Raw genomic sequence first — 23,265 nt, 5'->3', positions numbered from 1 at the left:
CGGGCCGAAATATCCATCCTAGGCAAGGATTCCCATCCCACACTCTTGTCAAATTCGCACGTGGGTGAAACTCTGGACGTCTCTTTGTTCAACGTGTGCATCCGGCTAGAGTTTATTACAAACAGTATTACACGCCGTGGGTGACGCATTCATCCATCATGTATACATCTTTGAGCCAAATTGCCTAGCACAAATCAATCGCAGTAAGAAAGGTGAAATGAGGACGATTACCATAAGATAGTTTGCCTTTTCAATCTACATGACTAGCTTGGACTATACACTATTGGATCATTATATTAACATCTCCTCCAACTATGGTACACTAATGCGTACCCTTGATGGCCGCATTCATTGATATCGTGGGTAAGATGACCGTCAGCACATTAAAGAAACAGATATGATAATGAGATCGCTTGGAAAAGAAAGTAAAATGCGCTTTCCGCCACATCAGGTTCAGAGGTGATCGACATGAGATCCTTCAAATCGCCTTTCCTGTTCGCACTTACATCGTCAACCGCCGACTGTCTCGAGATTCCAAAAACACCGACTGTATCGAAGCCGCTGGCTTAGAACGGGTTGGAGGCTCTACCATTACGTCCTCCCAGGATTCATGTTTGATCACCATTCTCGGCTCGTGAGACGCCTGGGTTGTCCGGGGTGTCGATCGGGTCCGAAACAGTGCAGGTTTCTTCCCTCTGGGCCGAATCTGGCTCTTGACAGAACCTGCCGTATTAGGTGGGATTTGCGTGTTCGGTGATTTTCCTGCAACATCGTCCAGCAAGTATTGGTAGAGCATTCGCGAGAAACGGTTCGAAAGTCACCGATTGGGGGTTCCTAGATTCAACCACGACATGTCGTTGTTTTCAGGTGTGCCACTTCTTGCGCGCGTGTGCGAAAAATAGTCGCGAGACTCCTGCCCATGGCCGTTAACTCGAATAGCAGGCGCTTCAGCTGTACTGACACTGCCTCCGTCCGGATTCATGCTTCGAACCGAGTTCGGCATGGGGAATGATGGTATGGACGAGCCTTGAGTACCGGTCGTTTCCTCCGATGATGCGGTCTGCAGAGGCATGTCTTGCGTTTGATAGTAACTGCTTGGAGGTCGAAGCGGTCGCTGAGCTGGGCCACCCCAGGTGTTTCCTACTGGTGTCCATGGCATGCCGTCCACACTGGCAGGGATCCCGCTGGAGAATGCACCTTCAATATGATCATCTTCGTACTCTTCGTCAGAATTGGTACTGACAGAACTGGCGCGGGAGATACGAGCAGGTATTCCCTCAGCTACCTGAAGTCCTCGTGACTGAGGGTCCGGGTGTCCATGTTCAAGTGTAGGGCTTCCTGCTGCAACCATATGAGCCTGGAGCGGGTTGCCATTGCTGTCTCGGAGAACAATTTTTGTTGACCGAGCAGGGGTTGATCGGGTTGAGCTTTCCGGTACACCAGAACCTGGCCAGAAACCACTTTTGCCTCGACTGGCACCTGAGCTCCTTCCAAAGAACATAGTCCGGTTGCCTGTCTGTGGCTCGCTCTGGAAGTATTTACCCCAGCCTTCATCAGTTTTGCGTTGGGAAGCTTTTCTCGCCGGTGTAGCTACGGTTGCTACCATAGGTTCCCCGACAGGAGTAGCTCGCCCTAGCTCGATACTTGGTCTTGCTTGATAATCTCCAAGAACTGGGTTCATTGGTTTGGATATAGATAGAGGACTCTTGTCGCGTTTGAACAGTGCTTGGCCGAACCCAATGCCAGATCCGCGGTATCCGGGCGTCTGGACTCGTTCCGAGGACACGCGTCGAATGAGATATTTGGGGTCACCTTTGTTTCCTACCATGGCAGTGCTGTCGGCCTCTGTGATCACGGTGGACGGCACCGGGCTTCTTCCCATGGGTTGGCCTTGCCGTGCCAGAGGTTGTAAACCCTGTTCCTCGAAATTGTACTCTCCGCTTCTCTTCTTGTCGTCTCCATAACCACTTTGCTTCTCAGCCCGTTCCCGTTTCCTGCGAACCGAACGAAGCCACAGGAGGATTATGATCAGGATGGCGGCGAGGCCACAGATACCACCCAGTACTCCACCCAGAATGGCCAAGCCATTGGTTTTATGAGAGGACGTGCCGGCAGGACTACTTGGTGTAGACGTTGCGCTTGCGCTTGCAGGAGATTGCGTAGTTGAGGGTGTACTGATGGCTTCTTGTTTCCCAAGGATTGATGTTGTGGAAATCCAACTGTTGCCTGTCTGGTTGAAGAAAGCCACAGAGTCGGTAGAGCCTCCAACAAAGGCGGCCAGGCCATTCTCTCCTTGTACCAAATCGAAGTCGGTGCGAGAACTTGAGGGGGCGAGGCTGTTATTGTAACTTGGGTACGTGTTGAGAAAAACATCTCTCTTAGCTTTGGAGCCACCGCCTGCCGAGGCTGTGGGGGTGGATGTTGGGACACTGCCTCCAACTGTTTCGCCAAAGGACGCAAGTTGGCCTCCAGCATTTAACAAGACATTTGATGTGATGTTGGGCACGTCCTGTCCCAGGTTGAATGTTTGCAATATCTTGCTATTGTCGTCCAGCGTCAGGATGGCGCTCTGCGCCACAGATGAATCAGGAAGGGGGGCAGGGAGGGAGAGTCCAAGATCTTGCCAGCCATCTTGAGGACCAAAGGTAAAAAGATTGACATTTGTCGAACTGCCGCCTGCCATGAAAGCTCGATCTTCACTCCATGGTAGCATGATAGGCTTCTTGGTTGGTGGTGCAGTCGAGCTGTAGGCCAGCACACGATATGGCGGATACGTCTCCAGTACAAATGTTTCCGAAGAGAGACCATCATAGCCACTGTCTTGAGATCCGGCATACACTAAGATGGAGGACGAGGTGTTCATGTAGGCGGCCCCGTGGTTGTGCCGGTTCTGCGTGACCTTGACGGCCGGGGTGATAGTCTGCCAGGACTTGTCTGTGATCGAGAAACGCTGCAGTCCAGGGTAATCAGAGGAAGACGCATTCGCAGCTCCTCCAACAACATATAGAGCGGTTTTTGAGTTGTCTCCATCCACACCGCCCTTAACACAGACGGCTCCTTTCACCGACACGCCATTTGTCTCTTGCTTCCATTGTGCGCCCTCTTTCAATTCCAACGTCTGAAAAGCGTCCGGAGAATAAACGTAGATGACACCATCGTGGACGATCGAGCATTGATTTTTAAGTGCAACGGGAGGCTTTGGAGCTGACATCTCCAGGCCGGCCTCGTGTCCTCCCCTTTGTGACGCAGTCTTCTTGTCAAGCTCGTGTAGGCAGACTCATACCGGAAGAGACGATGTATAGGGTATCGTAGAACAGAAAGAACCTGCACTGCAGGTTGTTGAATTGCTGTAGGATTTCAGCAAGCAAACGCCTGCGCAAAATGAGAACCCTGGTTGCTGTGCAGGGTGCGCAACGATAGGATCTAGAATCGATAGGGCGAACAAATATTGGATGGCGCCAGGACGCGGTGGTTTCGCGCAGTAGTTGAGGTGGATGTTTCTCCAGCGACAAAGGAGGGCCCTTCCGCCACGGGTGTGCTCTGAGCTCGGGCCAGCGGTTTCTTAGGAGGGCGAGCCTTGTAACTCGGGTTCGACCACGATAACTGGCTCACAAAGGGCTTTGTTGGCAGTCTTTGCGCACGAGGAAAAGAGAGCAGTCAATTCGAGCTCAACTCGAGCGATCAACGAACGGCTGTGGGCGCGAAAAAGGGAACGAAAAGGGTGCTGAGACCTTGAACGAGTGAAATGTTAGCCTTACTGAGACCACAGATAGGGAGGGAGTGATAATGTGCGTCCACCGAGTACACGAAGAAAGAGATTGAGACGTACGAAAGACGAAAGATACAGCTTTCGACAAGGAATAGTTGGCGTAAGTGTTCTCTGTCAAAGACTCCTAGACGCGAGTATGATTTTGATTGCGTGGTGGAGTGGTGCCAATGGTAAATGAGACGGAATCCTGTCCAAGGTTGATCCCGTCCAAGTGGGCCGCGGTGAGCAGAAGCGATCAGCAGATGGGCGACACCAAACAGAATAGTCACTTATTTTCAGCCTCGCAGTACTTGTATGCAGGAGTGAAGGCCTTCTATCAGGTGCTATGGAGTCCAGAGAAGAAGAAGAAAATTCGAGGAAGAAAATGTAGCAAGGCAACAAGAGGCGGGCGGCATGGGTCGAGTTCGGGCGGCAGCAGGTGTGGGAAAGACGGAGAGGAGGTGTGATTGTGGACAAGAAGTCGCTTACGGAGCAGGCTAGCACCAAAGAGAACGATGAGAGGACGAGTAGAAGGTGGGAAGCGAGGGCGTTGTCCCTACCAAGATTGGTGTAGAGTTGTTTCTCGTTGTGACTACGGAGTCTGGTTTTGGTTGACGGCGTCCAGCCACTCTCTTGTGCAGAACTCTTTGCTTGTAATATTTCCTCAGTACTACCGTACAGGTCACCCACCAGATATCATAGTTGAAGCGTATGTATAACGACCACTCGTAGCCGTGCTGGTAGAAGCCTGTATCCATGGAACCACGCCTTAAGCCAACCATATTCCCGGACTTCATGTTTGCGTCTTTAGCATCCGACTTGACTGGTCACACGGGGAGGGCGGCATGAGAGGGACAGACGGTAGGCAGCGGGCTTGTTGAGAAGTGATGGCTCACTAGAGATCATGATGGAGGATGGAGCAGGCCTAGCTGTACCGAATCCAAGGCCTGGTCTGCCGTTCATCAGCTTCAGGTGTTTCACAGTGTTTGCCGAGTCGCGGGACTGGGAAGAATTACTGGGCGACTAATACCAATGCAGGCTGCTAATGAGCCACTGACGCAGGAACAAGACACTGCAAATCAGGGGTCAGACACCAGTCACCACCAGTCACCACCAGTCACTTGCAACTATGCTAAAATTGGTACGGCATGGAATACACTAGGAACACTACAAAGGCACCTTGTCCTGTCAAATACTGTACGGAGTATCTCGTGTCCGTACAAATAGTACTCGTAAACTATTGGCCTTTACGAGAACCACGTGCAAAATACGAGTACTGTAAGAAAGTCAACAACATGGAAATGGAAATCACCTCGTTCTCTGCTCGTCCGAGACTTCTGAAACTTCGGCCACGCCACAATGCATCAGTCAACACCGGGATTATATTGTGATAATTACTCCTACTTCGAGGTTCGCGACAACTGATCGTCCTGTTCTGACGTTGTTTGTCTGAAATCATTCTCCCGAGCCATTCGTCTGCTTCGCCTTCCATTGATGTGCCATCGCCAACAGTTTCGACATCTTTGCCGCACTCTCGTCATCAGCAGGGAACACGTAATCAATATACTCCTCAAATCGATCCTCTTCGATCTTTCTCCTCTTCTTGACCTTGCGTGGCATCTGTTTCTCGATATTCTCAATATCTTCAGGTGATCCATGAGTCTGCTCGAACGAACGCCACGCGTTCAACAGGTCTACTCTTTCCTCCTTCATCGCCTTTGATTTGAATAAATCGTGTGCTCGTTCAAAGATCTTACGAGCCCGCGCTTTTGCATCCTCGCTTACTGTCTGTTCCTCGCCTTCGACCTCCGGCTCGTTGGGATCCGGGACGTTGATTTCGAAGCGTGCATAATTGATCCATACCTTGACGTGGTCCGTCTTGCTGAGCAATCGTTCATACAACGCTCGAGCACGATCGTACTGCTCCTCATATTCCTCAAAGTCGATGTAAGCTTTCCAGACCAGCTCAGGCATATCGAGGGTGGGTTGATCGACAGCTAGTTCGAAAATGGCCCTGGCTCGTTCTAGGTCGTCGAGTCCTCGCTCAAGCTCTGCAAACTGAATCCATGACTGACCGTTGGACGGGTTCCACTCGATTTGCTTCTCGAAAAGTGTCCGACACCTCACAAATTCAAACAGCTGCTTCTCAAGCTCAATATAACCTCGGAAGAGGCTATCTTTGGGACACATCCCAATGGCTTGACCAAGTGTCTTTCTTGCAGCCTGGAGTTGCATTTGTCGAATTTCAAACTGTGCCTTCATAAGCCAGATCTTGGCGAATGTCCATTGTTTGTGCGGTATAAGCTTGAGGCATTCCTGATAGACCTGCCTTGCTCGTTCCACGTCCTTGTTTGTCATTTCCTCCCACAAGGCGTAAAAGATCCACAGATAGATGTACCTTCTCCAGTGGCGCTTTTCCAGGGAGGGCGGGATCTGCGCGATGGCTCGCTCGTACACATCTCGTATCCGATCGACATCGCCCCCGGCTTCTTCCAATTTGGCGAGATCAAACCATACATCGTAATTGCGAGGGTTTGTCTTGAGCTGTTCCTCGTACTGGACCCGGCGTTTCGCCAATATCACATCCTCAACTCCCTCCCGATTGCCAAACTGCTTCTCAAATTGTGTATAAGCTTTGTGCAATGCCACGGATTGTGAGCGTGGTAATCTATCCAGAGCGTACTTGTAAATCGCTCGAGCCCGTTCGTACTCTTTCAGTTTAGCTTCGTATCGTGCGTACGCGATAAAGAGTTTCTCGTCCATGAAATCATCACCCAGGCTTTCAATGGCGACGCCGAACACATCTCGCACCAACTGGCTTGTCCCATTCTCTTCCTCGAACTTAGCCCATCTGATCCAGTTCCGGGGTTCAGGGTGAACAATCGTGAATCGCTCAAAAACAGCACGGGCGCGGTCGTACTCTCCATATCTCTTCTCCAGTTTGATGTATGCCAGCCAGGCGGTCTCGTCAGGTTCCCAGCTCATCCAGCGTTCGAAAACTTGTCTTGTGCCAGGTACATTCCCCAAGGTCTCCTCCATATAGACATACTTGTACCACAATTTGTCGATCCTAGGCAAGATGGTGACCGCTCTGTCCAATAAGTTTCGTGCATGGTTGATATTCCTCGTCTTCATTTCGGCTTCAATGTACCGAATCCACAGCTGTACATTGGTGCTATCCACGTCCAGCGCTCGCTCGAAGATTGACCTCGCACGTCGGAATTCCTTCTGTTCAAGTTCCCATTGTGCATATCGCATCCAATTGTTCATATTGATTCTGTTGCGGCGTACATAATCTTCAAACTCCTTCCTCTTCCGGCCTTGAAACTCATGAAGTTCTTCGAGATCGGCGAATCGCTGCGTTGGTGCTTGGAGGCCCGGCTCTTGTCTGTCTACGGCTTCGCGTAGAAGTTGTTCGGCAGATATCTGAACAGGCGCGGCGGCCTTGTTCTTGACCCGCGGAGGGCCTCTGGATGAATCCATCTTTTGAGGAAACTAGGAGCAGTCACACTCTGTTATGAAGATGTACGACGAGGGTTTGAGGAGAAGAGAGAGGTGCTAGTCTTCACGAGTGAGGCCGTAGGACAATCACGCCTGCTCGAGTTGGCGAGCTAATTGGCGTCGCTGGTGGAAAAAGGCAACGCTGCTTGTAAATTTATCTGATGTTGCAACTTTTGCGCTCAACTTTCTTCTCTGAGCCAGGCATCGATTGCGGAGAAACGCCAAGTCTCAATCTCCACCCACTACCGTACGGACGAGTACTCCGTGCCTACATGCAAGTCTCATTTTGTACTGTTCTGCTTCCTCCATGACTACCTACACTGCTTCTATCATAATAGCTGACAAGCCAAAAGGCTTCATCCGAACCCCTCTATGCCCAGGCACCCACGACGCTCATCGCGAATGCGCCAGAAAATACCAATACACATGCAAAGATCCGATTCTTTCCCCGTAGAACATCCCAACTGTTGTCACTGAGAAAGTCCTCGGAGAGCAACTCCACCAACGATGCAAAGGTCAAAAGTCCCGCCGAGAGAGCATTCATTGTACCCACAAGTAATAGGCCGGTCTCTGAGGTCGGGCTATACAGTGAGTGAGTTGCGAGACCAATAGCTTGGCCAATTGGGGTGCTGTTCGACATGTTAGGAGGCATGTACCACACAAAACAGAGGAGACTCCATACGTGCATCCATATGTAAGGGCCATGAACCACGGCTGCCATGTGCCCATCGGCCAGTCAATATTGGCAATGCGAGAGCCTAGAGCAAGGCCTTCGAATGTTTCTTAATGGTCCGCGTTAGTTTCAAAGCGAGTCGAGCTGTCGGGGTCTACTTACGATGAAAAGCAATGGCAATCAGAAGAACCACAAACTCTTTTCCGGTCGAAACGCTCAGGGCCATACCGATGAAGACGCTGTGGAAGAGTATGCCGATCTCCAGGAGAACACATTGCAACCGAGCTTTTCGGAGTTTTACATCTCGGGCCATTGTGTCCATGGACAATGAATGAGCGTCATTGTCTCCGAAACGAAAACTTGACCGAGCCCTGGCTTTGGAAGGATTAACATGCGATATCTCGTCGACGTCGTGTGCATCGTGAACTCGGGAGAGGTTGCGACTAATACTCGAGGTGTTCCCGACCAAAGGACCCATGTCTCGCAGTGGGCCGGTTGGGTACGTCCGCGAGATATTGACACGTGCGTCTTTGGTGAACGCAGTATCATTCCCAGAAACGCTATACCGCCTCGGCTGGACCTGTCGACACGGATGGAAGATCATCTCGACAAGTATAACTAGGAAAATTCCAGCCAGGGCTATGGCGCCAGGCATGGCGGGATAGTCGGTACTCCAGAAGCTGGACAGGCAAGAATCTCCTAAAGAAATAAAGGCGGTCGGGAGAAGATGGACAAATGCGGTTGCAATGAGAACGCCAGTGCCAAAATGCCGAACCACAAAGAAGAAGCGTGCTGGAAGCCGAAGACCTGGAAAGTTGGAAGCCAACATGGCAAACGAGCAAGCCAATGTCGAGACGAAGAGAATGATGAACAAAGCACCAACATGAAGCGGAGTATTATAGAGGTCCTGATCTGCTCTATCGTCGGAGCAGGTCGATCTTTTGCGTACACTCGATGTCTTAACTCCCGGTGACTTTGTCAGATGAGCGGAGGCCGGGCCGTTGCCGAAACATCCTTGATGCACCTCATAGGTCTGGCCGATGGCGGAGAACGCGAACGAGGTGATGGCAACGGACAATCCCCAGGTTGTCCAGCTCCAGAGTGCCGACGCAGTGGGAGCCGGAGTGTCGAGGGGAGATGCAAGACGGTTGCGGCCATCAACAATGGTAACCGTCTTGAGGGGCGAGATAACTCCTGTGTAAAGCCAACATGGCCAGTATTCAGTCTTCAACTATCAATGCTGGGGGCAGAGCAGACATAGTAGACCAGGTTCCACACTTACCACAAGGGAGCCTCGCCTCGCACGCCACTGGAGCAAGAGTGTCGGGGGGCCTGTCCAACAGACCGACTTCTACGGTTGGAGACAAAGAGCCTATCCCGTCATGGTCGTCAGCCCCCTTGTACTCTCGCGAGTTGGTGATGCCATTGAGATCCTGGCATGTCGTGAGATCGGCTGCCAAGTCTGGTGGATTTTGGTTCCAGTCTGGGTGCTCTAGCTTGACGTTGTCAGTTCTAGATGGACAATTCATGGCGAAATATGGTTATAGCAGTTTCTGTGAAGCTTGACAGGATGGACAGGAAGCCAGAAGAACTTGCTGAATGACTGTCGAGGTCAAATTGAAGACAGGTCGGAGGTCGTGACCTCTTCGTTTTCTGGGCATGTCGTGTATGTCCTTGGCGAGGGATGATTCGGAATAAGGCTTGCTCCACCATTGTGCTGATTGAAGAGTCAGCTATGTATGGAGTATTAGGAGGGAATTTTACTTGTACATTAACGTATAGGAGGAATCTTGCTTGTACATAACTCGACATGGCATGACTTCTTGTGGTCGCCCGTTTGTATGCTCTCGATACCGCCTTCTCTAAACTCGCGGGTCAAGCCCGAACCCAAGTCTCGTGAGTAGCCATCATCCAAGCGGCGAGAGGATGATGATGTTTCAAGGGCTCTTACCAGAGTATGGTCAAAAATCAAGATGCTCAATTGCATTCATGAAGACTAAGCTCTCAGCTTCTGGTGTCTCATACACTATGAAGATCAACATCTGTCTTCCCCCCACCCTTCATCAAGCCTCATCCTGACATCAGGCGTCCAATGACCAAAGTATATATATCTCCCAAGCTGAAAGTCTGCCAAACTCTTTGCAGACGGTGAAGAATGCTGACAAGTGTGACCTGCAAACCCTGAGTCTAGATCCAGAAATCAGAGTCCCTTTATCTTCCCGGCTCTTCTCAAAGAGACAACCCTGCCTCGTTCACTACTGCGTGGCGCCTCGACTACTTGACAGATAACAGAAGTTCTCGAGAGAAAAAAACATGCCTCTACCTACGGTCCTACTCGTACATGGAGCGTGGCATTCTCCGGAGCATTTTGAGCCTCTCATCGCCGCCCTCGAGGCGCGCGGCTTTAAAGCCCTCACCGCCTCTCTCCCCAGCGTGCATTACGCTGAACAAGCCCGCCCACCACCGACTGAACTTGCAGCAGACGTCGAAGCCATCGCCAGCCTGGCCCGGACCGAATTAGACGCCAACCCGCAGACCGACATCGTCCTGCTTGGCCACTCGTACGGTAGTCTTCCGGCCTCTTGCGCCGTCCAGTCTCTCGACAAACCATCCCGACGTAAATCGGGCCACGCCAATGGTATCACCGCCCTATTTGCGATTTCTGGCCTGCTCTTACCGTCCGGCTCATCCCCTTGGGAAATGGGCGGAAGACAATACCCTGCCCAGATGAGCGTGTCGAAGCAGATGTTTCCCGATCCATCAGGCAATGGGCCTGATGTTGAAGTAGTCTTTACGACACCCAGTGATCCTCCAGGACCTATTGACCTCCTTTACCATGACGTCGAAGCCAAAGAAGCCGAAAGATACACGGCGATGCTCAAACCGTTCGTCTTCAACAACCACTACTCCGTTGTGCCATGCGCAGGCTATCTTGCGGTGCCCACGTTCTATTTACTATGCTCCGACGACCACGCATTGCCGCCGGCGGTACAGGAGATGGTGGTAGCGGGGGCAAATGCGGACATTGAAGCGAACGGCGGAGTTGGGAACGTTGAGATCACCAGGATTCATAGTTCACATAGTCCGTTCCTAAGCCGGGTGGCGGAAACATCGGACTGGATCAAGGCGTCCGTGAATCAGCTTCGTTGAATCAATGCACACGCGGACAAGGAGGCAGTCAATCACTTCCACCAGCAGGGTAGAAATGAGTGTGAGAAAGCATTGACTAGAATTGGTGTAAGAGACTATAATCTCAAATGGTAAAGGTAGAAAGTATAGCACTAGATGATGTCCCAACTTATGACGCTCGTACATAAGCTAAACTTCTTTATCACCAACCTCGGCCTCTTTCTGAATGCTTGATACCTCTGTCGGACCCAGCTCCCCGTGGACCGTTAAATATTCTTCGGCTTCGACGACACGTGGTATCAGAGTCGCGCGGTCTGGCTTGATGGCGTTGAAGGCCCAATAGAGGGAGACGCTCACGGACGTGCCGTAGATCCAGTTGATGTTGTACCTGCGTGGAAAGAAGAAAAGAGTGGGGGTTAGCGTCGTCTACTTTACACAAACTGCGAAGAGATGACGATGATACGGAGTATTCAAAACTTACAGATGCGTCAGTCCTGTCCCGATGAGGATGTTGTTGTTGATGGCGTGAATCATGCCGGGAAGAACGGGCGCCACGGCGACCACCATGACGACCGCAGCACGCCAATTGACGCCCTTCCAGTACCTGTAAATGCCGCGGGGGTCGTAGAGTTGGGGGACGTCAATTTTGCAGCGCTTGACGAACCAGTAATCGCAGATCATAATGCCCGCCATCGGCGCCAGGAAGATGACATAGGCGGCCATGAAGTTGAGGAATGTGATGGCCGACGCCAAAATCTTCCACGGTGCAAAAGCCCAAGCTCCGAGGGTCGCGGCCAGGATCGATCCTCTCCTGATGTTGAGATATTTGGGGAACAGCGTGACAAAGTCGTGCGAGGCGCAAATGGCGTTTCCGGTGAGATTGACTGTCAGCACGGAAAATAGCCAGATCAAGCTGCAGAAGAATGCCGCCGCTCGACCTCCAGGAGACCCCTGCCACTGAGCCACAATCTCCAGGGGGTTCCAGATCTGAGTTCCGTATACGACTTGAGCTGCGGATGTGCCGATGATGCCAAACATGTAGGTCAGCAACTTCAGGATTGGGATCGACGGTATTTGGGTGTATACGGCCGAAGGGGTCTTTGCGAAGCGAGAAAAGTCGGAGATGTTGACCGTCAGAGTGGTGTATCCTCCGATGATACTCATTAACACCGAGAAACATGTCCAGACTTTTTCGCTACCGTGCAATGTGGATTTGGCGTCGAAGAGAGGCCCTGCACTGCCTGCCTTGGCCGTAAGGTAGATGACCATGGTCAGTGCCATCGGAGCAACCGTCACAGCCTTGAAGAAGAGTAGAGGCCCGAGTTTGTGGACTGGTATGAACAGCAGTGGGAAGATGAGGACGAAGAACAGGAAATAGGAGCAGAAACCTTGCGTCGTCATACCCACCGATTCGGGTACGTGGTTTGGAATGTTCGCATACGACGGCCAGATAGCGGTTAACATCTTACCATCAAGTTAGCTGTGTTCATATGATTCAACAGCTGAACAAGGGGTGGTGAGGCATACCTGTGTAACGCATAAACCTCCATTGGTGCAATTGACACCAAACCAGAAGAGACACAAAATCAATCTCGAAACCACGCAGAAATAGCTGAACCAATAGCCAAAGCTGGCACGCACAGCAACTGGGAACGATACTCGAAGTCTGGCGCCCATTGTTCCGTTGAACGCTTTGAGGCGATCAGCAACAGTCTTGAACTAGCAGGGCGGAGATAACTTACCCATTGGGATAGAGTTACAAAGACCACCGACGAGCACCAGGGGTATGCATTCCCTCCATGTCAGACCTACGGCGAGTACTGAAGATCCTGCAAGCCAGCCGTTCCTGTATGCCAGAACGTCAGGGGCTGCTGCGACCTCCTTTCCAGCAAGACAGGGCAACTTACACGTCGGCGAGATCGCTGAACCAGTATCCAAGGAATGACCAGCCGCTCCATGTTCGTCTTTCCGGGGGCACAGGGTCTTGATCTGTATATCAAAAGACCATCAGCTGCATATCCAAGCACTGTAACAACGTGTGGCTCGTACCGATATTGGACCACACATCGGGCGGTGCCACACTCGATTCGACTTTTGGCAACTCCCAAGCCTTCACACTGGTGGCTTTCGCTTTGGCATCAGCCAAGATGGCCTTCGTATCGATCTGGGGCATTGACAACCGCATCTTGTGTCTGTGAGAGAGAAGTTGGACTTGTGCAAGGCATCATGCTCGCTTCTTGCCATGTTTAAGAATATTTATCAATGTGTCGTCCACATCTAGAACCTTGTCCTTGGGACACTCGACAACGCCTAGTGAGCGGGTGGTTATCGGTCCCACCGCTTGGGTCAAGGAAATCGAAGTTATGTGATTGGCGTATGATAAATCAGCGCTCGAGCTCTGGGACGGCCGAGTTGTGGCTTGGCCGAGTGAAATTTGTTATCAGGGAGGGAGCCCCTCCATGTCCGTTCTAGCAGACAACTCACCCGGACACTGAGAGACTCCCCGTAAACAACGACTTTTCCTAGTCGAATCCATGGGTCAACGATTTAGGTGGTTGATGTTTAGCAAGGGTTGATTGAGGCTATAACAGAAATGCCGGAATCTCTTGGCACGCCTTTGTCAGCAGCATCTTCGCCAACTCGCAGAGTCTCACAACGACCAACCCGGTCGTGTCGAGGTGTGTCTTGATCATTCTGGAATATACTATCGTAGCCATTGACAGTCATATTAGAATGCACGAGACGCAAGATCAGATGTTCTCAAGTAATCCCGTGTACAAGATGCGTCCAGCGAGGAATCGGACACTTGTGCAGCCGAGAGACTGTTCAGCTCAGCGGCAGAAATAGACGACATGTCGGCGAAATCAAGTTTCTCACCAGCATGGCCGACAAGCTATCGAACATGCCTCCTCTGATCACGCGAACAAGCGTACTCAACATATTGCATGATCGCATTAGTATTCTCGAAACAGGAGTTAGCAGCGAGGAACTGAGATCCTCACTGCCTCCGAACAGTGATAATCCTGAAGAACAAGCCAGTCCTCCAGGTGACTTTGACGCAGCGAATATGACGGAGATCAACCTTCCCAGACTGACCGAGCAAGACACCTCACAGTCGACGATCACGATCGATGATGTTGCATGGGGAAGGCAGTCGAAACGTATTTTTGCCACAAACAAGAACAACGTGACACTTCCAGCACTCCCAAGAAAGCTTTCCTACGATTCAGAACAGGACTGGGAGTTGCCTACAGAGTCACAAGCTCGCGTACTGGTAGCCTTCCACACTGAGTATCTGTGCTGGTTACACAATACCTTATATACGCCAGATTTTCTCGATGCATGTGAGGCGTTTTGGAAGTCGGGCATTACAGATCACCCTTTATGGTTTGGGTTGTACCTCTCAATCATGAGTGTAGGCCTGTCACGGCGTGTTGTCGTACCATGCTCCAGTACTGACAGCCAGCGTTGCAGGTTTCAGCTTGGTGTCTGCCACCGCACCTAGCTTCAGAACTATGGCCACAAGGTTAGTCGCCTCTTGACTAGGTCCTGTTAACTTGTCGTTGAGAAATCGCTAGGGGATCAGAAGAAACAAGCGACGAAATGGTATTCTGGCATGATCTACGTGCTTTACTCCAATGACTTCATTGGGCAACATTCACGTCAGTATACATTATCGGACCTTCGCTAGCATAGCCAGGAGAAGACTTACTTTAAAGCAGTGTATTCGATTCAAGCCATTGTTATATCTAATTTGGTCTCTTATGTGCTAGGGCACAGCGACTTGCAAACCGTGTTGATAGCTACGGCGATAAGGATAGCCCAGTGCATGGGCTTGGATCGACAAAACCCAGATGAGCCACCGGCTGATGCCAGATCCCCCTATAACGGTGACTTGAGTTCATGGAAAGCCCGAGTCTCTAGCCAGACAGCCCGCCGAATCTGGTGGCAGTTGATCATACAAGACTATTTCGAGATTGCATTCGCAAACAATTACAGTAAGTAGTGACGTTCACCGGCGTTCTCAAAGTACCAGAAGCTGATCTAGACTCAAGTCGTGCGGCGAGATCGATTTTGCACCCCCATGCCGACAAATTGTGATGACCACGACCTCATGGAGCAGCCAGAATCAGTGCCTACGGTATCCTCGTACTGCATTGCTCTTGCGAAGAGTATAGACTTCATCTGTCTTCGTGCTTGGTAATCACTAATCTCGAGGAATAGTTGCATGTTTGATGCCCTCACTGGTCGACAAGCTGAATTCGAACCTCGACCAACAACCCATCGAGGATCGATATCCGCATGTCCTTGAGATGGACTTAAAGATGAGAGATCTCGTCTCGAGTCTTCCAGCTTTCTTAAAAAGAACCGAGCCTGAAGACCCGGCCTGGCCAACATGGGTGAGCTGGGCAAGATCCACCTTGACAATAAGTGCAGCCGACAAGGTAGGCCGGTTGCCTCCCCAAAACCCCTCCCGGGCCAGGCCTGCATTGATTGACTCTCTACAGATTATCATGATACATCGGTCTTTTATGATTAAGAGCTTTCGTGAGTCCCGATACACCTACACGAGAGTGACATGTGTCTCGGCCGCATTGACGATCTTACGCGAATACGACCGTATCAAGCACAGCAATGTTGCCAGTGTGTGGGTGGTTCCGGCCTTCACAATCAGTGCTGCTATCATAATTATGTTGGATCTACTTCACAAATCGGTTACGGACGAGACAACACTTGCCCGCAGAGGGATGGTACAGAGCGTCGTTACCAACCTCGAACAGGACAAGCACAATGTCATGGCAATGCGGGGCTCCAAGCTTCTCAGAGCGCTTCTTAACCGAGAAATCGAGATGCGTGAAGCACAGGTCAGTCCGCAGGATGATTTCCACTGCAGTTTTGACAACGAAATATTCGGGCCGCCACCGCAGTTTGCACCCAACATTCCTGGAGATGGGGAAGATGGTAGTCTGCCATTCCAGTATGGAGCCTTCGAGAGTTGGTTTGAGGGCTCGGTGCCTTACTTTTCAAGTACCAGCATGGATCTTCCATACTTTGAAGGCTTCCATTAGACCAGCGAAGGTGGGATAGCTCAATCAAATACATGCTCCTTGCACATGAACAGCCGGATAGATCTTGCTGAACTATAGGTTGTAAACCTATTAGCTAATGTCAAACTGTTGACAATTCAAATCGACTCACGAGAGCGCATGGATCCCCTTGGCGCTCTCGGCAATCGTGCTTATCTTGAGGTTCAACCGGCCGGATGAGTATAGGCTCACCCGCCGATATGGAAGAGATAAAAGTAGGCCGAGATACAAGGCTTGATGTGACCACTCGTATGGCCCCGAAAAGAGGTGCGCCTCAATTACGACGGAAAACATCGGATATATGATTTTATATCATTGAATCGTCTTCTGAAAATCAGACCTCTCAAGTCTACAAGATAAGGAAATCTGAGAGGGATACAATCACAGTGAAAACAAGCGAATCATTGACCATGCCGTCCACTGTATATCAATCTTCATCAAACTTTCATGTCATTCCTCTCAAGAGCGATCTGAGAAAGGATACGCTCATTGGCGCAGAAGTCGCCTTCAACGACAATGCGGATGGTGGTGACGAGTCCAAACTCTCTCACAGAGTCCTCGACGTGAATGACCTGACCGACAGCGATATCTCTCTGCTGCGACAGGCTCTTTTCGAACACTCGGTCATTGTTTTCAGAAAACAGCTGGGGATTGATCCCAACACGCTCCCAGCACTTGCGGCGATCTGGGACGACAAAGTGCAAAGTCATCATTCAGGCGAGATTTCTGCCTTGACTGCCACCAACAACATTCTATCCAAAAACAACGCTTCTCGCATTCCCCGAGCCAAGGAAGTGACGATATTGGGACAGGGAAATTTCGACGGATATGAAGGTGTACCGAAGCTAAGGCTACGGCACGTTGTAAGTATAACCCCGTGCCCATCTTGATCAAGAAGTCTCGGTGCTTTGAAGCCTTGATGCAAGAGCCACAGTTGTTGAGTTGACGAGTATTCCAACAAAGGAGTCAAAAGTGTGCTAATTCTGTTATGATCAGAACCACCTTGAGTTTCACGATGAGCCACTGTCACAGGAGGAGCTTGACCAAGGTTATACAAGGTTCTATCGATTCCATTGTGACGCACCTTTATACGAGAAGCTTCCTGGAAAAGTTACCATCCTCCATGCTCTAAAGGTTCCTGAGGCACCCCAACAAAAGATCAAGTTTGAAGACGGTCAAGAGCTCGAGTTGGATGCAGGGGCGACAGCATGTAAGTATTTTCTTCGTTCACCTGAGACAGTCATTGCAATTGGTTCACATTCTGGAATAATTTATGCGTGGGCATATACTGACTCCAAACAGTTGTGTCGGGAGCTCGTGCGTTTCAACTGCTGACCCCTGAAGAGCAAGAATTCGCTCTCAACACCATCGTCCAATACGCCCCTCGACCTTACGAATGGATTCAAAATTGCAAGGCAACCTCAGATGGTCTCTCTATCGCCACAACTGGACTCGAGAAACCAGTAGACGAACTAACGCCGTGGGACCCGGAGAAGGTGCAAGCTCACCCGGTAAGCACTACAAACACCAACCAAATATGTATAAGCCACTGACCAAGTCTTCCTGGTACTAGATGGTATGGAAGAACCCTCTGTTTCCAGACCGACCGCACTTACAGATTCTGGGCATGTGTGCCAAGTCTCTGATCACCATCGACCCAAAGACAAAGGAGAGGTCGGTGATCGATGATCTTGCTGAAGTTCGAAGGATTTGTCACTCGTTCCAGAAGCGATCCATGGCACCATCGTACATCTACGCACACGCTTGGCGAGATGGTGACTTGGTCGTTTTCCACAACCAGGGTGTATGGCATACCATCACCGGTCAGCTCGGGGACGTTTATGATAGCGAAACTACTGATGAGGCTGAAATAGCAAGGAGGGAAGCCAATAAGAGGCTGATGTGGCAATGTACGATGGCGAGCGGCGTGGCACCAGAGCCCTTCAATCCGGTGTTGAAGGCCTTTTAGTCGTTTGATTAATTGTTCATGCATGAGCATCGGTGTTGTGACCAGGTCCTAGCATACACTGGATAACAAAATGCATAGAATAGTCACAGGCGGTCTTCCGGCAAGCCATGCTTTCATTTGAAGTTCAACCAAGTCTTTCAAGCAAACCGAGATCTATGTCGGTATATAGTAAGCCAGCCGCCTGTAGTATTAGCAATAATTAATAGGACATGAAACAAAAGGATATTCATGGACCCATGCCTGGAGTATGCGATCTCACCGGAGATGGATACGCACCGAGTCATGGCTGCGGCACCGTTTCCCGCACCAATTTCCTGACACGAGTCATGCTCAAGTTTTCTCCGCATCCCAAACTTTTGTCGACGTGATTCAGAGAACCAAAACGATTTACATTTGATCAGATCATTGCCACTGCGACAACACCCTTACCGTCATGTCTACGCTCGCTGACGAGCTTCTGAATGATTTTGAAGACTCTGGCGACGAGAATGAGGACCAGACGCTTCAAGATCACGAATCGGCCAACGGCCTGAATGGCGTCCGTCAAGACGAGCATGAAGACGGCATGCCCGAGGATGCTGCAAACGACGAAACCATGGTGGAAGATGACGATGAGGAGGAGGAGAAAGAATTTGTTCAAGCGAATCTTTTAGAGGACGAGGATGAGACAAAGGCCAAAGTCGAGAAGATGCACTTGGGGTTGGTTCGCGACGTGCGAAGTGTCGCAGGGTTGATGAAGACTCTTCAACCGGTACTTGATGTAAGTTCATGTCGCTCCTGTATCCATGTCTTTGTGGTTTACATCTATATGTTCTAGTCCTAACAGTCCACCCCTCGTTAGAAAATCTCCCATTACCAGAACCTCCCTCCGAACCTGCGAACTACAACAGTCGGATCAATCGAAGACAATCCCGAGTACCATCTCCTGACGCAGTCGAACTCTCTATCGACTCAGATCGACAATGAGATCATCCTTGTCCATAAGTTTATTCGCGATCATTATTCTACTCGCTTCCCCGAACTCGAGACATTGGTGCAGAATCCTTTGGACTATGCAAAGACGGTGGCCATTATTCGAAATGGACCCCTTGAAAATATCAAAGCGTTGGCAGACTCTACCGACAATCTAGTCAAAGCAACTCTGAGGTCTGTTCTCGATGGGCCAACACTTATGGTCGTGACCGTTGAAGGTACTACTACCAAGGGACAACCTTTAAGTGATGCAGAGCTCGAGACAACGTTACGCGCATGTCAGATGGTCATAGAGCTTGATCGAGCGAAAAAGATTCTGACAGAGTATGTCCAATCAAGGATGAACATTTTTGCGCCAAACTTGACGGCAATCATTGGCTCTCTCACCGCTGCCCAGCTGCTCAACTTTGCTGGAGGAATAAAAGGCCTTGCAAAAGTCCCTGACCGGAACGTTCCTGCCATGGGATCAAGAAAGCAGAAGCAAAGCGGCCTGGCGACGAATGTTGGAATACGTCAACAGGGATTTTTATATCATTCGCCTCTGATTCAAAGCATTCCCAATGATCTGAAGATTCAAGCCATGCGCATCGTCTCTGCGAAGCTCGTTCTTGCGGCTCGCGTGGACAGTGTGCATCAAGCACCAGATGGATCCACAGGAGAGCAACTTCGCGATGATTGTCTGCGACGACTAGATAAACTAACCGAACCACCACCCAATAGAGGGCCCCGAGCTTTACCTGCTCCCGATGACAAGCCTAGTAGGAAACGAGGTGGTAGAAGAGCACGCAAGGCGAAGGAAGCTACCGCCATGACAGAATTGCGAAAGCAACAGAACAGAATGGCGTTTGGTAAGGAAGAAAAGGAGGTCGGCTATGGCACCGGCGAGGAAACTGCAGGACTGGGCATGATCGGTCAATCCAACGATGGGCGTATTCGTGCCACCCAGATTGATCGTCGAACAATGGCCAAGCTCAGCAAGAAGAATCCCGGTTGGGGTGCTTCTGGTACATCGACCAGCTTAAACAGTGGCATGAACACATCGCTGAAAGGATTTGGCATGGGAGGAAACACGACTTCGCTTCGAGCGTCAGGTCTTCGCACGAGTGGAGTCGGAGGTACGGCCAGTTCTATTGCCTTTACGCCAGTGCAAGGTCTTGAGTTGGTGGATCCAAAAGTCCAAGCCGAGCTCAAGAGGAAAAGAGAGGCCGAGAGTGCAGGTTATTTCTCGAGTGGAACATTTACCCAAGCCAACGCTGGTAAGACCGAAGGAGGATTCAAGGTTCCATCGTTACCTCCTGCAAAGAGGTCAAATATGGGTCCTCCACCAGCTCCAGGAAGGTGAACAGCGCCGCAACAGTACTAGAAGTTATTGCACTATGGACATGGTCACTGATTGTGTAGCAAATACTGTGTGGTTGGCTGCTTGAGCCGCATTGCTTTGTCCACGAGCGACTACCAATTGCACTCTATATTGCCATCACAGAGAGCTAAATGGTGAGCAATGCACTTGTCATAAAGACCCCCTCTGACTCTAGACAGCTACAAAGATTGTGATCAACTATGATGTCGACTTGATGCTCCTGGACATATTGAACGGAACCCATCTGCAATCTTGAAATTCCGATCATAACGAATGGAAAGATTGCAGCCGATATGATTGCCATGCGATCGATATTCATGAACTAGCCTTCGAAATGCGAGACAAGGAACCATTTCATCTACATTCGGGCTTCGTTGCCCTCATGTGCCCAGTGGATTAGCAGGAGAGAAGCGATCGAAGAATATCGGCACTGGGTCTGTGACAATGACCAGCCAAGACACTTTTGCGAAAATGAAAGGCAGAGCCTATCTGGAACCATAGGAGCTAGGGAGCGTCTTCAGCCACCGCGGTGCACGTGTGCTGGGCCGTTACAAACCTCTTATCAACCAGTCTCTCCATGACAATGCCTACATGAGTTGCATTGTTTGCAGCATACGTACCCACCTCCCCCAAGGTGTTTGAGAGCCGCCCTGCATGCACGATGGGAACCGAATTGCTTCTGTCGTGTCAACGAGGTACGACGTTCAGGCATCAAGTGTAGGGGAGAAGTCCGAACTTTGGTAGACACCATACTCCCTGAACTGCACTGGACATCATATATGCTTTGCTATAACGTATAGATGAGCAGAAAGATCAAGAAGATCACTTTTCTCCTTTTCTACAGAAGAAATTTCTACGAGGGAAAAAGAAAAATGAGACCTTGAACTCGGTAGTATAGTGTCACGCCGAGACATCTTATGGTGGTGTCTCGAGGAATAAATCCAAGTTCTGCATCTTGTGTCCTTGTCAGGTTGCTCTTCATAGTTCTCGTATTGTATGTATTTTCGTGGTCCCCATTCGAGGTCTCATCAACCCCTACCACCGCCTCTACCTCCTCTACCGCGAGGACCCCCCTTACCCCTGGGTACACCCCTAGTTCTCAACCGTTCTGGCAACTGATTCACGACCCCCTTTCCGTCCTCGTACAACAACCCCAAACCTTGTTTGATTTCGACCGCGGCAGTAAAGTATTTTGTCGGTACGACCTTGTCATTCTGTGATGGGGTTTGTTGTTTTTGCGCGTCATCCTCCTCCTCCTCCTCCTTTTTCGTAGTGACGGCAACTCCATCAGTCAAAACCACACCATTCTCACTCCTCCACCATTTCATGTCTGGTTGTTCTACCAGTGCTCGCCGTATGTCGACGTACACCAAAATCTGGGCGTCCGAACGCATGCCTGAGATGACCTTGTTATTTTGTAAGAGTGTCTCGTTCGATCCTCCTCTGCTGTTGCCGCCACCTTTGTCTTGTCCGTCCCTGTCCGCGCTCTTCCCATCCCCGTCACCTTCAGTAGTACCACCTTTGGTGTCAGTCTTTACGTCGTGGTGACCCTGACCGATCCCATCCATAACATCTTGATATTTTGGACCAGTGGCGAAATGGACATGGTTTCTATTCATCTTTTTGAGTCCTCCACTGGACAAAATGGCTTCCCAGGAGCCATAAAACGTCCCGTGTACCACCGTGTCAGGAACAGAGGCGGGATCGTCGAGGGTGATGGGGGTGAGTAAATTCTCGGCCTCGACCGTGGCCATGCTGTGTCCCTGTGTGGCACGGATGTAAAACCGGTGTAATTGTCGAGTGTCAAGTTGACCTCCGCCGGTGTTCTTGAGTGTTTCATACTCGGAAATTGCACGTTCGGTTTCCGTTTCCGTCTGCGTTTCGGTGTCTTCCTGCGGTTGCTGTGCCCGTTGCTGCTGCTCTCCCTGATCTTGGTCATCATCACCAACGTATTTCAGTGAAAACCTCTTCTTTTCATTCTCCAATACAACATCAACCACCTCCTCAAAGGTCACTCTAGGTTGCATACTCTTCAACCTCTGCCAATCAAGCAAGTGATCCATCCTCACGTACCCGTGATTGTCGATGGGTACGCGTTCCTGAGCGGCGGCGTGTCGGAGGAGACGCGAGAGGGCCTTGGAAATGAGGACCTGTCTCGGTAAAGGACCGTTTCTATTGTTGCGGTGGCGTTGTTTGGCCGCCGCTCCTCCTCCTCCTCCTCCTCCTCCTCTACCACCGCCACCACCACCACGATGTGAAGAGCGTTCTTCTGACCTTGGCATCTTTTTTGAGTCGAAGATTTTTTTTTCTGTCTTTGATCTCGTCAATCTAGAGGCCCTTCTTTTCTGTGGCGTCCCCTCAATGACAACAGTGAGGAGGTACGAGACAGGGCTGTTCCAGGCGTACCAGTATCAGACACCTAGACTTGGCCTTCTGCGTAAAAGCCCCCCGGAGGTATTCGCCAGATCCAGAAGCTCTAATTATTACTCACTCTGGCAACGAGATGACTCATGAAGCAACGCCAGCGTCAATCGGTGAAACAATCACTGCCTGTCCCTGACAGACAAACTCTCTTGGTCTGTTGTTGAGTACGGGAAGCCGTGAGAAATATCCAAGCAGGACCGGCTGTTTTCTAGATTCAGTGAACCGTAGAAAACCCCTCGGCTTCTTGACCGAGCCAAACCTTGCAATGACACACACAAAAAAGGCCGGAGTAACTTGGGTGTCTTTTTCCTCGACAAGAAAAGTAAGGACGTGGTATTTGGATTCGTCACGTCGATATCTACGATTCAGAGTGTTTGACTTGAATCAAAAGAATGGGGGATT

The 23,265-nt window shown here is 50.5% G+C and overlaps 7 protein-coding genes across 8 annotated transcripts; 3 read left to right on the top strand and 4 right to left on the bottom strand.

Moving 5' to 3' along the window:
- Positions 1 to 227: 227 nt before the first annotated feature.
- On the bottom strand, positions 228 to 4,173 carry PV06_02016 (uncharacterized protein). Its single transcript, XM_016402659.1, has 2 exons — positions 3,830 to 4,173; positions 228 to 3,731 (listed from the first exon to the last, which is right to left on the bottom strand). Exon 2 carries the CDS (start codon positions 3,209 to 3,211, stop codon positions 818 to 820), a length of 2,394 nt encoding a protein of 797 aa, XP_016266556.1. The 5' UTR covers positions 3,212 to 3,731; positions 3,830 to 4,173; the 3' UTR covers positions 228 to 817.
- Positions 4,174 to 5,100: 927 nt separating this feature from the next.
- PV06_02015 (pre-mRNA-splicing factor clf1) lies at positions 5,101 to 7,387 on the bottom strand. The gene has a single exon (XM_016402658.1). It carries the CDS (start codon positions 7,229 to 7,231, stop codon positions 5,204 to 5,206), a length of 2,028 nt encoding a protein of 675 aa, XP_016266555.1. The 5' UTR covers positions 7,232 to 7,387; the 3' UTR covers positions 5,101 to 5,203.
- Positions 7,388 to 10,235: 2,848 nt separating this feature from the next.
- PV06_02014 (uncharacterized protein) lies at positions 10,236 to 11,072 on the top strand (the record flags this gene model as incomplete). The annotated part of the gene is made up of 1 exon (XM_016402657.1): positions 10,236 to 11,072. One exon carries the CDS (start codon positions 10,236 to 10,238, stop codon positions 11,070 to 11,072), a length of 837 nt encoding a protein of 278 aa, XP_016266554.1.
- A 110-nt stretch (positions 11,073 to 11,182) lies between these two features.
- Positions 11,183 to 13,501, bottom strand: PV06_02013. 2 transcript variants are annotated; one of them, XM_016402655.1, is made up of 6 exons: positions 13,101 to 13,501; positions 12,959 to 13,040; positions 12,794 to 12,897; positions 12,579 to 12,742; positions 11,533 to 12,515; positions 11,183 to 11,439 (listed from the first exon to the last, which is right to left on the bottom strand). In XM_016402655.1, the coding sequence occupies exons 1-6, from the start codon at positions 13,234 to 13,236 to the stop codon at positions 11,241 to 11,243; spliced, it is 1,668 nt and encodes a 555-aa protein (XP_016266552.1). In that variant the 5' UTR covers positions 13,237 to 13,501; the 3' UTR covers positions 11,183 to 11,240. The 2 variants fall into 2 exon arrangements, with proteins under 2 accessions (XP_016266552.1, XP_016266553.1); XM_016402656.1 differs by lacking the exons at positions 12,794 to 12,897; positions 12,959 to 13,040; positions 13,101 to 13,501 and having other exon boundaries at positions 12,579 to 12,773.
- Positions 13,502 to 13,781: 280 nt separating this feature from the next.
- PV06_02012 (uncharacterized protein) lies at positions 13,782 to 16,120 on the top strand (the record flags this gene model as incomplete). Its single annotated transcript, XM_016402654.1, has 7 exons — positions 13,782 to 14,466; positions 14,526 to 14,577; positions 14,630 to 14,713; positions 14,774 to 15,049; positions 15,107 to 15,223; positions 15,276 to 15,496; positions 15,560 to 16,120. Exons 1-7 carry the CDS (start codon positions 13,933 to 13,935, stop codon positions 16,118 to 16,120), a joined length of 1,845 nt encoding a protein of 614 aa, XP_016266551.1. The 5' UTR covers positions 13,782 to 13,932.
- A 2,393-nt stretch (positions 16,121 to 18,513) lies between these two features.
- PV06_02011 (uncharacterized protein) lies at positions 18,514 to 21,380 on the top strand. Its single transcript, XM_016402653.1, has 3 exons — positions 18,514 to 18,867; positions 18,949 to 20,573; positions 20,619 to 21,380. The coding sequence occupies exons 1-2, from the start codon at positions 18,541 to 18,543 to the stop codon at positions 20,419 to 20,421; spliced, it is 1,800 nt and encodes a 599-aa protein (XP_016266550.1). The 5' UTR covers positions 18,514 to 18,540; the 3' UTR covers positions 20,422 to 20,573; positions 20,619 to 21,380.
- PV06_02010 (uncharacterized protein) lies at positions 21,341 to 23,233 on the bottom strand. The gene is made up of 2 exons (XM_016402652.1): positions 22,846 to 23,233; positions 21,341 to 22,751 (listed from the first exon to the last, which is right to left on the bottom strand). Exon 2 carries the CDS (start codon positions 22,719 to 22,721, stop codon positions 21,468 to 21,470), a length of 1,254 nt encoding a protein of 417 aa, XP_016266549.1. The 5' UTR covers positions 22,722 to 22,751; positions 22,846 to 23,233; the 3' UTR covers positions 21,341 to 21,467.
- Positions 23,234 to 23,265: the final 32 nt, after the last annotated feature.

The sequence above is a fragment of the Exophiala oligosperma genome (assembly GCF_000835515.1).
Source record: "Exophiala oligosperma strain CBS 72588 unplaced genomic scaffold supercont1.2, whole genome shotgun sequence".
NCBI lineage: Eukaryota > Fungi > Ascomycota > Eurotiomycetes > Chaetothyriales > Herpotrichiellaceae > Exophiala > Exophiala oligosperma.
Note: the sequence above shows the minus strand (reverse complement) of the source record. Positions and strands in the feature narration are given on the sequence as shown.